This window comes from Octopus bimaculoides, chromosome 1 (assembly GCF_046866305.1).
Source record: "Octopus bimaculoides isolate indiv1 chromosome 1, ASM4686630v1, whole genome shotgun sequence".
Classification (NCBI taxonomy): Eukaryota; Metazoa; Mollusca; class Cephalopoda; order Octopoda; family Octopodidae; genus Octopus; species Octopus bimaculoides.
The window spans coordinates 80,268,836-80,283,478 of record NC_142928.1 but is presented as its reverse complement, the minus strand read 5'-3'; the positions used below and the strand labels follow the sequence as shown (position 1 = coordinate 80,283,478).

General features: G+C 33.5%; 1 protein-coding gene across 7 annotated transcripts in view; it reads right to left on the bottom strand.

Moving 5' to 3' along the window:
• Positions 1-14,643, bottom strand: part of LOC106877080 (transcriptional adapter 2-beta) — a 32,613-nt gene that overhangs the window by 16,644 nt on the left and 1,326 nt on the right. For 4 of the 7 annotated variants that reach the window (XR_008264023.2, XR_016241971.1, XR_008264024.2 and 1 more), the window contains exons 2-9: positions 11,398-11,457; positions 6,578-6,675; positions 5,923-5,963; positions 4,188-4,238; positions 2,693-2,746; positions 2,355-2,408; positions 1,209-1,268; positions 574-650 (exon numbers count right to left, since the gene is read on the bottom strand). Coding sequence is in view for 2 of the 7 variants with exons in the window: in XM_014925868.3 (XP_014781354.1) it covers positions 574-650; positions 1,209-1,268; positions 2,355-2,408; positions 2,693-2,746; positions 4,188-4,238; positions 5,923-5,963; positions 6,578-6,675; positions 11,398-11,457 (495 nt within the window). In the remaining 5 variants the exon portion in view is untranslated. The remainder of the gene's footprint in view (positions 1-573; positions 651-1,208; positions 1,269-2,354; positions 2,409-2,692; positions 2,747-4,187; positions 4,239-5,922; positions 5,964-6,577; positions 6,676-11,397; positions 11,458-14,643) is intronic. The other 3 variants (XR_016241973.1, XR_016241972.1, XM_052967660.2) reach the window with 1 other exon arrangement.

Below are 14,643 nucleotides of genomic sequence, written 5' to 3'. Positions count from 1 at the left end.
AGAACTTTCAGACAAAAATTATGCAATGGAATTGATTAAGAACCCTTTCTTTAATTATGTTCCAAATATCACATTAATATGTTGATAAATAAAAAAGTTACAGGTGTTTAATGAGACTAGTCTAAATTCATGATTATTTTAGAATTTAATTGAAACTCATGAGGAGTGTATTTTGGCCAGAAATATAGTAACGAAAGGGTTAAGTCTACTCTGAATGTCACTGTTATAACGACTGAGAATAAACAAGAATTGCGAAAATTAATCAAGTAAGAACTGATTATAAGCAGAGTTTGCTGGAAATAATTGTAGTAGTGGTTGCTACAGCTACTACTGGCAGCAGGGATGAAAATAAATAACCCCACTGCTACCACCGCTATCAACAGTAACAATCTGACATAACCTGCAGTTACACAACAATGTATCGTTCTCTTTTTTTTTTTGAAGCTTCTAACAAGTTGTTGATGCATGAACTATAGGTAATAACAAGCTTCTGCATGATTATCTACACAAGTAACGAGGTGGATTTCTACATAACACAAGACTTAAAAACTTGTTATTAAAAGAAATACTTACAAAATCATCCCTGAAAAGTACATAACGAAGGCTACGTCGCTTGACATGGTTCTTCTCAGCAGGTACCACTCCACAATCTACATGAAAGAATTGGTTGTAAATTAAAATGAATAGTAAGCATCAAAATAACTCTCTTTTATTTGTTTCAGTCATTTGACTGCAGCCATGCTGGAGCACCGCCCTTAGTCGAGCAAACTGACACCAGGACTTATTCTATGTAAGCCTAGTACTTATTCTATCGGTCTCTTTTGCCGAACCGCTAAGTTACGGGGACCTAAACACACCAGCATCGGTTGTAAATCAATGTTGGGGAGACAAACACAGACACACATACACAGATATATACGACGTGCTTCTTTCAGTTTCCATCTACCAAATCCACTCACAAGGCTTTGGTCGGCCCAAGGTGCCACAAAGTGGGACTGAACCCAGAACTATGTCGTTGGTAAGCAAGCTACTTACCACTATGGATTATTATCATAATTAAATAGAAATTAATCAAGTTGGAGGAAAAACATTTTTCTAGGTTAAAGAGATGCGAATTAGTGACACAATTTACTAATAAAATTAAGCAAAAAATATAGTGCTTACACCAGTCACTATACAAAATTTCAATAAACTATAAAATCACCCACCTGGTTCCTCTTTTTTTATAGAATTGTTCAGTACTTTTTTATGATTCACAGAACAAGTTTCTATAAAAGAAAAAAAAAACTTGTTTAAATCTCACATAGAACAGAAAAAAAGACATAACATATTAAGAACATTTTTACAAGAGCACAGCACTACTACTAATAGGCTACAAAAATGCTGGGGAGAGGTAAAGTTAATTGAAACATCCCTAATACATGCCTGGTACTTATTCCTTTGAAGGACAATATTGATCCTAGATAAAAAGGAAATAATGAAATACTGTAGTCTGACACTAAAGTTTTTTGCTATTCCATTCTTGTTTTAAAGAGGGAAGAACTAGGTAAATGTTTAGTATCTCATTAGAAGAGCAAGACAGAATAGAGAAGTGCATCAAAAGAATTTAGATGAGAATGATACTGTTTGCCAGTTCAGAGGAACAGAACGTCTTGTCACCTAGACAGAAGAGACAAGAGGATACAGAAGATAGACAGGTTAGTAGGTATGCTATGTTGCTGAGCAAAGTCTTGCCTGACACTCAGGTGGTATCTTTAAAATATTGACAGAATATTTATGTGTATTGTAACAACTGCATTGGTTTTGATGTACATGTGCATTATATAGAGTTACTATAAGAATGAAGAAAAAAATTGATAAAGGAAAAGAGCAAATTTTCAGAATTAGAAACAAAGTGGACTGATATGGTAATCAGCCTAAAAAGTAATTACAAAATCTTTTCTAATTTCTTTGTGACACGTAAAAGCACCCACTACACTCTCTGAGTGGTTGGCGTTAGGAAGGGCATCCAGCTGTAGAAACTCTGCCAAATTAGATTGGAGCCTGGTGTAGCCATCCGGTTGCACCAGTCCTCAGTCAAATCGTCCAACCCATGCTAGCATGGAAAGCGGACGTTAAACGATGATGATGATGATGATGATGATTAGTATACAGGTATGTGCACTTTCTTCAAGACATACAGCAATTAATTAAATTTCCATTTAGTTGTGTCCAAAGATATAATTAATAACAATTTTTATTGTGGATTTGACTCACATCCTTAATCTTTGTAAGCCCTAAATGACAGAATCTATTTTGTACTGTACAACCTAAACAACAATAACAGAAGGATTTTAAATGTAAAATATATTTACCAGATTCATTATTGTTATTAGCTGTGTTGTTGAACTTATGATTTGATACTGATTCTGGAAAAATAAACAAACATTTTATTACTAGAATTCTTATTTAATATACACAATATCATGATGATGATGATACACATGTATGAAACAGAAAAAAACAAACAAACTTAGCTTCTAAATAGAAGAAAAGGAAAAAGTAAATGAAAGAATGAGATATAAATCATGTTAGTCAATTTAAATTTCCACTGCAGTAAGAACTAATTTCTAAAATATACTCAATTCTTAATAATGACATAATAAACTTAATTAATTATGATATACTAAGATACTACACAAATGATACAAACCTTCAGTTGAAGGAAGGTCGAGGCCAAAATCACTGCAACAGGGAATTGATACAGCTGTAAAAAAATAATTAGTAAAAGGAAATACAGTTGACAAAATTTAACAGCACAAATTTTTGATAGTTAAAATTTAAGAAAGATATCATCATTACTACTACTAATATCACCTCTATCCCCCAGCACTAGTTTAATATTCATTTTAATAGTGGTATAGGCAAAGTCTTATACCCCCCACCATGAATTTACCTTGCATTCTATTAGACTTGATCAGAAACTAATTTATCCTGTAGACTACCACCAACTAGAACACATCACATTTTTTCTCAACTGTAATGTCTCCCTTGCATATGTACAACAATCAACATTCTAAAATACTGAAAGTAACTTCCTGCCTCACATTGTAAATATAAGTTCAATCCTCAAATCAAACTTAAAATTTCCCAAAAGAGAAGTATTATGCATTCAATTGTTATCAATTTCAATTTAATAAATTTAATCAATTTACTATCATACTGTCACACATACACACAAATCTATTTCAGGATTTAGCTCAGTTTATTTTGGAGGAACATAGCAGCTAAAGTTAAATGCAGGTAGCTTAGTAACATTGATAACTCATAAATTCATTTAATATTGTTGGCACGGAAATAGAATATGTAACACAAAAAGTAGCGGAAATGAAAATTGCTACAGATTATACAGTTCAAATGACAATAAATATAACAGAATAGGAGTTGTCTAATTTAAAACATGCACGTGCTAAATATATCTTCCTTCTTGTTTTGTAGTATCAAAATAATTATTTGCACTGCCATAGAAATTTAATTATTCTTTTGACCAAATTATCAAAAAACTGTTTCCATTTATTCTTGTCTCAATGGCAGTTTTTTGTAATAAATTTTTTTATCATGCGAAGCAGATCGTGCATGAATTATCTCCCCGTACAAGGGTACAACCATAGCGGCTGAAGTGGTCATTAGATCCATCTCCTTCAATAATCATGTATAAAGCACTTAATGGCATATTCTTGTCATGGTCTGAAGGAAATATATTTTTAAAATTTGAAGAAAATTAGGTTTTATGGCAAATTGAATTTTGAGATGGAAAGCCATATGGTACTAGTGATAAACAGTTAAGCTGAAAACTGAATAAGCTGGTTTTTATTGTACCCAGGAAACAATAGCTAGTTATTTTTTTAAAACTACAATAGTTGAGCAAACTATAATAATAGAATATAATTGGAAATAATAGGAATAAGTAGGAGTAAGTAGAAGCTGACTGACTAGAGGGTCTAGAATAAAATAATGTGAAAGGAAATATCATGCTGCTATGTTAGTCACACAACAAAGATGACAATGAGGCATGGAACATGAAATAGAGAAGAGATAAACTTGCTACTATAATATATTTTATGATTATACAGCAGTGTTTGCAATAATATTACTAATACCCATATATAGACAACATTATGTTAAAGAAATTATTTACTCAAAATTACCTTTCCCAATGCTACCAAATAGATAAAATGAAGCATAATGTTCTTGACACTCTGAAAATAATTAAATAAAAAATATATATATATATATATAGATTACTGAAAATATATATGAACTGTAAAACATTACAAGCTAATACAAACTATTAACTTCTATAACAGATTGGAAGTAATGAAGTGATTTAAATATGTTGTATTCAGAGATTTAAGATTTAGTAACATGTTTAATAACAATAGAAGAATTAAGTGTATTAGTATAAGAGGAAAAAAAACTAAAAACAAGGAATCAACAAATGGAAAGATATGGCTAATGATACATACAACATCAATATGGTTATCTTCTAAAACTTGATAGGTTTTAACTTACTTAACACAGCACTCAGAAAATTTCACCAATATTCTATGTTAATATCAAAATAAAACTAAGGTAATGGAATAGAACTAAATTGGTAAAGATGATCTAGCCTTTTGTAAAAGGTTTAGTTTGATGTCTTACGTTTTGGTGTACTACGATGTCAATGGAATTAATAAAAATAAACAACACTAGTAATATTCTGGAGTCAATTTCAATATACAAGTTCATTTCCTAACACACACATACAAAAAAAAGGAGCTTTGTGCTCATAATTTTGATATTAAAAATATTAAGGTAATAAAATATTTTCCTAATTAATTTCACTGTACAAATCAGGTGTAATAAAAAAATGAAAGAAATGAGATGAAGTGAGCCATGTTATTGTCTAGAGACTAAAAGAAAACCATGTGCCAGTATCATGCTCTACAATACATAAACTATTTGCTTCATGATAAAGAAATCAGAAAAAAATACATGATTTGATATTTTAAAATTCTATCTAGACAACTTTCTAGTTTAATATTTTAACTTTTTTGCCTCTCTTCCTCCTTAATGCAAGTCATTACTTTGTTAAGATGTTGAGTTACCAGCTGAAGGGTCATATTTATTACCTGTGCTATCCCTTTGTCCATCTTGCTGTAAACAAGATCCCAAGACAGCATAGTGTACTAGGAAGCAGGAGCATGGATCTATTGAAAAATGGTTTGTAAGTTGGTAGCCCTGGGATTATTCATATATTATAAATGGAGTAGCATCTTACCTAGAGCAAAGGTATCTCTTAATATTTTAATAAATAAAATAAACTGTTGCAGTTCCAAGCATAAACTCTTAGGAAATAATATTATTTTCATAGATTTCTGTAAACTGCTTTTTAAAAATATCAGTCACACACTTACAAAACAGCAAACCTGTTACAATATGCCCTGAGAGACATTTTGTGCAATAAATAACCATATATTGACAAATTGTACAATATACTGCAAAAACAAGACGAGAGCACATCACAAATAAATCATTCTTTTTCTTTGTTCTATGGGCATACACATTCAGTTAATCTTGGAGATATGTTACTGATAAATTCCAAAATTAAAGAAAGCAGTTGTTATTCTGTGACATTGACTCATTCACAATGAGATTCAAAAGTATTGTTCATTATTACTATCTTCACAGTACTATAGTGCCGGCTTTCTCTCTTTCATCTACTGCAGAACACTATAAATGTTAAAACTCGTGGGTAACTGTCATAAGTTTGAGGAGACATAGCTAAAATATGACTTAAGCACAGCTGCCTAGAGTCTACTTAAAAGTAACTTTAACCATTTATAACATGCAGATCAAAGAAATACATATGAATTGAAAGTTTAAATGAAATAATCTGCTTACCTGAGGCATTCCTAGTTTCAACATGGTTAGCAACATCATGCCTGCAATAACAGAAAGGAAAATATATATATTATTCCACAATCATAAAATTCAGTACTTCTTCATTACTCATAGTTTCAATACTTGCACAACCTTATGCTAAAGTTCTACTGGTGCTTGTTATTATTGATGCATTTAGATTTTTTTCTTGAACCAGATCAACTAGTTTTAATCATTATTCAATCAATGTTCTATTGGAAGTCTAGATGAAACTTCCTTATATAATCAGGGTAGTATTTCTTAATTCTGAATGCCCATAACATTTGGATGTTTACTATGATTTCCTACTTCGATACCTTTATGAAATACAGGTAGTGGTTGTAATTGAATTTAAAATCCATGTATTACTCATTTCATTCTTCACAGTCCTTAACCTCTCTATCAAAAGGGAGGCAGTATAGATCCATTTGGATACTTACATCCCCTAACTTTTATACCCTTATGCAATAAAGGCAGTGGCTGTAATTAAATTTAAAATCAATGTATTGCTTACCACTCCATAATTATTATCATTTTCACAGTGAGGGATGGTATGAATAATCCTGGAAACCATTGGTTTAGGGAATATCATCCTAGGATTCAGAATTAGATATAAGAAATAGAAATTGTCACTCACCAATTACCAAATCCATATTGTTCCACAGCATCCAGCAACATAGTTTCTTCAACTAAAGTCCATGGCTTTTGGATGTTGAAAGGCCCAATCATATCACTCTGCAAAAGAAGAAAACTTTTTGTTTTTATCACTGATTAACACTGATAACATTTTCGACCAGATGTTTAAATTCTATTTAGTGCTATTAAGCAAGGCATAGCTCTGCTCGTCCTAGCAAAAAGCAGTTTCCTCTCCTTTACAGCAGACAGACAAGTGATAAAAGACATCTAGTTATATAAACAATTGCTCCTAAAAAAAGTAATTTTGTTTTTTAAAAACGTCTTTGAATTCAAACTTTCAGCTAAATTATACATTCACCAAGATTTCTTTTTTCTCATAATATCCAACAATTCTGAAGAGGGGAAACAAAATTTTATATTACTCTATTATAACTACTCCATTACTTCAACAGTTCCATTCAGTTTATTAATTGTTAACTGGCCAAATTTCAGTTTTAATTACAATCGATGAATGTTTTTAGCAAATCTCTCCATCAATGACTTTAGCAGTTTTTGTTCAATGCAGTCCTTGGTAGGATGGATATTCTCTTTACTTTTTACAACAGAATAACTTTCTTAGTGACAACCAATTTAAAAATATGAATTACCAAAAGCAAAAGATGCATAGTAACAAAAACATAAATACTTCTCTCCTCCTCTATACAGACAATACTCTCAATTTTATTTTACAAGAGTCATTTGTTATTAAAAAATGACACTCTCAAGGCTAGTAGAGATACACAATGATTCTTTATGAGAAATAGTGTTATATGGACTGTTGAATTTGTGTTCGTCTGAAGTCCAGTGTCAATGTGGTTCGTCAGAGTTCATTGTTGTTGTTGTTGCTGCTGCTGTTGCTGTTCAAATTATATTCTCTGGGTTCTGCTGACAACAGCGCGTCTCTCTCTCTCTCTTTCTCTTATTGTATTAGGGCGGGAATTTTAATACAAAAAACAGGTGTGTTATCTGCATCCACGACGGCCCATTCCACTATCAGTCGGATCCAATGTTCGTTGTGTTAATAAACAAAAGTCATGTCCGCCATATCTATTAATGACATTTTACTACGACAGTTACACAAGACAACAACAATGAAACAATGAACTCAGACGAACCACATTGACACAGGACTTCAGGCGAACACAAATCCAACAGTCCATATAACAAATAGTATAACAGGTGCGCAAAAATAAAAGGTATATTGAGTAGATGTGTGGGGAAAGGCAAACCAGCTATGAGCAATGTATCTTTTTTTGAAGATGGTAGTGTGGATTGTAGACTAACAATATAACATCATTATTTTTTTTGAAGATGGCAGTGTGTAATCTGTAGACTTGTTAATATACACTAGGTATACAAATACTGCATTTAAATATGTTGACAGTTGCCAAATTTCTTGCTGTTGCCCTACCTAATCATTGAGGATACACACAATATATTTTTGAAATAGAGAGGAAAGAGTGGTTGTGTGGATGTGGGTGTAGTGAGAAAGAAATAATGGTATTGTAGTTGTCGACCATCCAGTCATTTTGTATTGATACTGCCCTATCTAATGAGTCCTTTTGAAGGCAGCAAGGTATGAATTCAAAGGAAATTTGATTGTTAGAGGTTCCCTATTATTTTGTTTACATTTTAAAGTCTTATTATATGAAAAGTGGCTTTGATGGTAAGAAATAATTCTACTGCAGTAGCGGAACAGCATTTCTATGGGGTTGAGAAGCAGTGATACTGTGAGAAAGTTGACACTGTATGAAGACCTAAGCCGGTTTCGTGCACACATTTCTTTTGACTAAAAATATTTTAAAGAAGTACAACATTTACCTAAGCGTGTATTTACTGGCAAAATATACTGATTCCTTAACATTAAATATAATACACAACTGGAAGCATACTTAAAATATAATACACAACTGGAAGCATACTTAAAATAGCAGCCAAATTCTTCCCAAACCATACCTCAATCGTTTTAAATCAAGCAGGATACTTGCATAGTCCAGCATAGACAACACTATACTTTAAACAAAAAACGGGATGAGCACAGTGTTTGTTCAATCATAACAATAGGAAACTGATTTAGTGTAAACCAGTTTCTTGACACTATTATATCATCGTTTTAATATTTACTTTTCCATGCTTGATAAAAAGAAGAGAGTATATTGAGGCATATATATTTTTAATCAGATACCGATAATGGTTTAATGTAAGTGGTGGTAATGAACTGACTAAATCTAATTTATCACGCATAATAAAAATCGCTTATTCTTACTGTAATCAGATTTTTTTTTGAAAGAACTGAATAGTATTTCTTTGAAACAAAACAGATTCAAACTAGAGAGACAGAGGCCTAACTTAATGTTAATTTCATGAAATCAAACGTAAGCTTTTGGAGAAGCGAGTCTACAACAGCTAGGTTTTGATTCCTAGTTGTAAACCATATCAGAAGTCACTAATACAATCAAAATCACGCATACTGTCACATAATCCCAGTGAGGTCAAGTGCCTACTTATGTATAAAGGAAGAGAATACGATTATGTATCAGGATACAAGTAATTCCATGACTTCAATATAATCATTTGAAACAGTTATATTCTTCAGTGGTTTAAAACGAATAACAACGGAAAAGTGAAAAAGAACAAGCAAGCTATGAATGGTTTCCTTGTCTACTCGATTCCCTACTCTGCATTTAACCAAACCTATCAATTAGTTGAATTACCATTCTCTTAAGATAGACTTCCACAATCTAAGAGGTAGAGTGATCACTAATGGTTGGAAAGAAACAGTATTCAGATTATAACTAAGAAAGAGAAAGAGGGGAGGAGAGGAGAAAAATCCTGCGTTTGATCCAAAGGGCGAGTGTCGCCAACTCATCTTCATTGGAATGTATACAAAATATGCATTATCTATAATTGCGTTTCCAACATATATGCGACGAAAAGGCTGTGTGGTTGATATTGATTAGCTTAGGTGCATAAAAGCTCCGTTTACAGTATTGAATTTTTGCAAAGAGCAATAATGCCGCGTGCGCTCACGTGCAAGGCTATAAATACGATAACGGCAGAAAGCAGCATAAGCAGACATAATATAACGTCCACAGAAAAATCATATTCAAATTGGAACAATGTCGCAGTTCACCATTTGGTGTACACATACAACGCTCGCTGAAAATCTATACACACATACATGCGCACGTTATATATAGCTCTCAACAAGCGATGAGTTCATGGTATATATATATTTTATATATATATACATGTATATATATACCACACGCATACAAATAATTTGAAAATAGAATTGAAGGTAAACGTAAGGCGGGAGACAGAAAGAACGGTACAAGCCACCAGTAAGAGGGAGTAAATGGGAGCAGAGAGAAAGCTGCATTAGAGTAAAAGCAATAGTGAGAGAAAGAGAGAGAGAGGGGAAGTGGGAAGAAAGAGGAGTAGGCGTAGTAGAGTGAAGAGCGGCAATAATAACAGTATATCATATAACGGAAACGTTTTGTTTCATACTCGAGTACATTTTACTTTTGAAATACAGATTTAGACAAAACCATGATAATGATGTGAGCTCTAGAACAGCGCGGAGATTGCACACACACACACGCACGCAAGAAGGGAGAGAGAGAGAGAGAGAGGAGAGCTGAGTTGAAAATATTTTATAAATTTGTTCAAGAGATACGCAGCCCGCTGAAAAACGAATTGCTTCTTGTAAACAATAGAAATAAGACAGGCTGGGAAGAGGATGTGGGAAGGAGGTAAAATTAGTACAAAGGAAATAAAGCTGGGATAAAATACATAAATGCATGAGAGAGAGAAAGTAAAAAGAGCGGAGTACTGGGTATACTTGCGCTAATCGGGTGTAGACATAAATAAGCAAAAAGAGGCGAGGTTAAAGTGGAGGGGGTGAACAGATATAGCAGAGAAGTTGGCCACGAGTAGTAACAACGCAGATATGGTGGAAAGAGAGAAGCTAACGGTAGCAAAAAGAAAGCCGTCGAATTATGAGACTACGCTTCATAGAGTTTTGCGTACGAACGTGTTCATAATTCGTTCTGTATGCGTGTGTTTGTGTAAATGCATGAGTACGCAGCTAGTGCAGGTAGGAACTGGATGTTTATGAGCTGACTAATGCTACAGCCTGATGGTGGTGGTAGTGCGTGAGTGACTAACGGAGAATCATCAGAGAATAAATCTAGATTCTTGACAGCACCACACAGATCAGTTAAAATTATGCTAATGGCGGAAACGTCAAGGTAGTTAGTTGACTTCGACAATATCACCGTGCATTCATATATAACCTCACAAACAATCTATAACAGAAAGCAATCAATAGTCAGAGGGGAAAGCTATCTCAATCTGTCTGCTGGTTTAATGGGTGTATATTGGCAATGGATTAAAGAAGTAATACAGCATCAAATCGCAGAGGCAACACCGAAAATTCTATAGCAGCATAGACCGAGTTTGGAACAGAATAAGAAGAAAAAAAATCCCAGTTATGACCATTTCTAACATGCCATTAAATGTTCTTAGCTAAATTTCAATCAAGAGTTCATCTTTTAGCTCAGGAATGATATTAGTAATGAAAACCAATTACTTCTGTACGGTTTAGTATAAATGAGAACTGCATATGTTGGGATATTAATTTCCTTTGCGTTTCAACGCAATCTTTTAAGTGAATAACAAGTTCCCAATTTGTAGAGCAGTTTCGTGCAATGAATAATAAAAACGAGAAGCACAGACGTTAACAAGGACAGAGGAAGAAATAAAGAGAAGATAACTCACCAATATTCGGTAATTGTGATCCCGGCGATGAGGACCTACTTCAGCACCAAGGGAGAAACACTGTTTCGGAGATATCCAAGAAGATTCCAATGAATGAAACATATTGTAAAAGAGAAAAGAAAACAAAAGATAAGCATGTCAATTATAATACAACAGTCAACTTTATTAAATCCTCCACTTCAAGAAACACCGCAGTGTGCGTTTAGCATTTGGAAGTTTAAATTAGAAAACCTGGCAAATAAATTAACACTAAAGACATGGCTATGCTAAAATAAGAAGGCAATTCTGATTCGTAATCGTGTAAAAATTGCAGTTGTTTCAGACCTGGTACAACAAACCTCTGACTAAAGTCATTCCAACAATGACCACTTCCTACATAATTTTAGATACAGTATATCCAGGACTACACCTCATAGCATCCTTCTTTCTTTAAGACAGCAAATGTTAACTATACAAAGGTCTCCAACCGTGACCGCCATGTATTTATTTTTAGATATAGTATATCCAGGACTAACGCTACATACTGTATCCGTCTTTCTTTTAGACGGGAAGTATTAACAACCATCACTAATTAGTGACATTATACAAAACAAGATCATGTTGCAAAAGCTTCATAACAAAAGCACTTCAACAAGTAGATAAATTTTCTGTATCTGAGATACGCTGTTTAAAAATAGGAGGTTAAACCGGAAGTTAACACAGTATCGGCAAAAGAAACCTGGCTATTATCTGTTGCTCCAGCTGTTACAGTGAATCCTATACTGGAGAACAAAAGGAAACAACAAAGAAACACATTTAAGAAAACTCAAGGAGTTTAGTATTACTGCTAATAAACACTCCAGATCTTATTGTGGACTGGCAAAGCTTATATTTGCATGCATTTTTGGGTTAGACAAAGGTGATAGAGTTCAAGTTCACACAATGCAAACATGTCTAATTTTAGCTGCGTGACTGATAATTATCAACATAGCCCCGCCTACACTCTAACCAGTGATAAAGTAAATAAAAGAAGCGATCAGAACACTCCAAGTTTTACTCTTAAGGTTTACAAACCAGTTTATCCCGTACAGGATAACTAAAATTCGACAAGACAAGCGGTGGCCTACATTGGCAGGAGTTGGGGAAGGAAAACTTAACATTGCAAGCACTGCTTAATTTTCCCCCGATAAAGAGAAATGCCTAAAATAATTAGACTTCCTCTCTCCCTACAGCACACCGAAATGTCCCATTTTATATATTTTATCTGCAACTGATCAGCAGTTCAAACGCTCTATATTAATAATACACTCGACGCCAGACTCTTTTTCTCACACGATATGTAACTATGAGTCAACTGTGTATACGTTTATTCCGCTAGTCATAGAGAACAATCGCTTCAGTTCAACTATTACAAAGAGTGAATCTGACACTATACTGTTCCCTAGTAATTACCATTGAGCATTAAGTGTTGGTTGAGTTCAGGTTAGTGTGTAGAGCGGGGTTGGAAAGAAGGCTTCCTATTCATATTACTAGCTAATAGAGTATCAGGTTAGCTTTCATTCAAATCTTAGGTTCAAAAGAAAATTATAAAACCTTTATACGAACTCATACAACCCCCATATTGGTAATGTAATATTAGGAAGAAAAACAACCATATTTATAAAACCATACTGGCATGAAACGGAACAAAATACAGCAAAAGTGTGTGTATATGTGTATGCATGTGTGCGTATATATATGTGCATATATATATATATATATATATATATATATATATATATACATATATATATATATATATATATATATACACATATACATGAAATTAAGGATTCCCCCCTCTCAACATTGACTCCATAAGGTAGGGACGGCGGAGGCGGAAGAGAATTGAGACGTGTTGAGTGAATCATAGACGGAATAGAAAGAAGAGAAAAACTCAACGACAAAAAAAAAGCCAAATGAATAACGAGCTAAAAGCAATAGAGCAGTAACTAATGTTTTACCAACGAAACATTTAGCTACAAGCAAGAGATAGAACAGGATAATCAGCAGCCATCACAGATATAACAAGAATATACTTCAAACTAAATGAAATGGAGGTGAAAGTAGTCCTAGCATTTTACACAGCATATATACACACACACACAATATAAAAAGGATGTGGGGAAATAATAATGAGCATGCCATATAAAAAAAAAGCAACTACAAAGAGGTAACTCTTTTGGAGAAAAAATATCTTAACACTGAAACAGCAACTTTATCTAGACCTAGTGGAGTTTTTATAGCACACTTGATTATATGGGTGGGATTCGGTTATAAAAATGCCTGTGTATATATAAAATATGCACATGAAAGCGTACAGGTTTTTTACAATTCATAACACATAGGTGAGTTTGTATGAGTGAATGTGTGTGTGCGGAAGAAAGACTGGGTCGTTGTGTTTGTGAATAGCCATAGATTATACCATTTATAAATTTAATTAAAAAAAAAATACCAGATCAACATGATATAATTACTAATTTTAAAAATATTTCAAATCTCTAAGGCCATGGACAAGATTATAACCACAACTGCTCAGACCACCCTATACTTTATAATGAGATAAAAAGAGTGAGACATAAAAGAATGGGCGTGCTGCAGAAAGGATATGGAGGTTTCCCTCCCATCGGAAAATATTAAAGCTTATGCCTCCATTTTCATATCAAAAGAGGTCTCAGAAGTGGAGCAGAAACGTCAGCAGGGAAGAGAAATCTGAATGTAGAAGCCATTTGTTTGCATCGCTTATAGAAGCTACATAAACAGAAGGAGAAAGAGAGAGAGAAGGAGAAAGAGAGAGAGAGAAGGAGAGAGAGAGAGAGAGAGACGGGGGATAGAAGAGGGAATGAATAGATAGAGTGAGTAGCAGAGTATTGAAGGTAAACAGAGAGAGGTGGTAAGAGAGAAGTAGGAAAGGGAAGCAAGTCTTTCTATTAGGAATATAAATAAGAATGATCAGAAATAAAATAGCCTGCAAATATATATTTTGGAGATCGCATACAATTTTTTTTCAGACGCATCAATACTTATATATAGTAGTTCTATTGGCTTAGTATAAAACAATGGAAGACATGCAGTTTTAAGATAGAAAGTCCAGGTTGATAATAATGTAAACAGTGAATGAGTAACTTGCAAGAGATAATTGGGGAATGATGTCGATTTCACATTATACTGAATAATAAAAGCTAGCCACCCGACGAACCAATGCAAATAATATTCATATTCAATGGA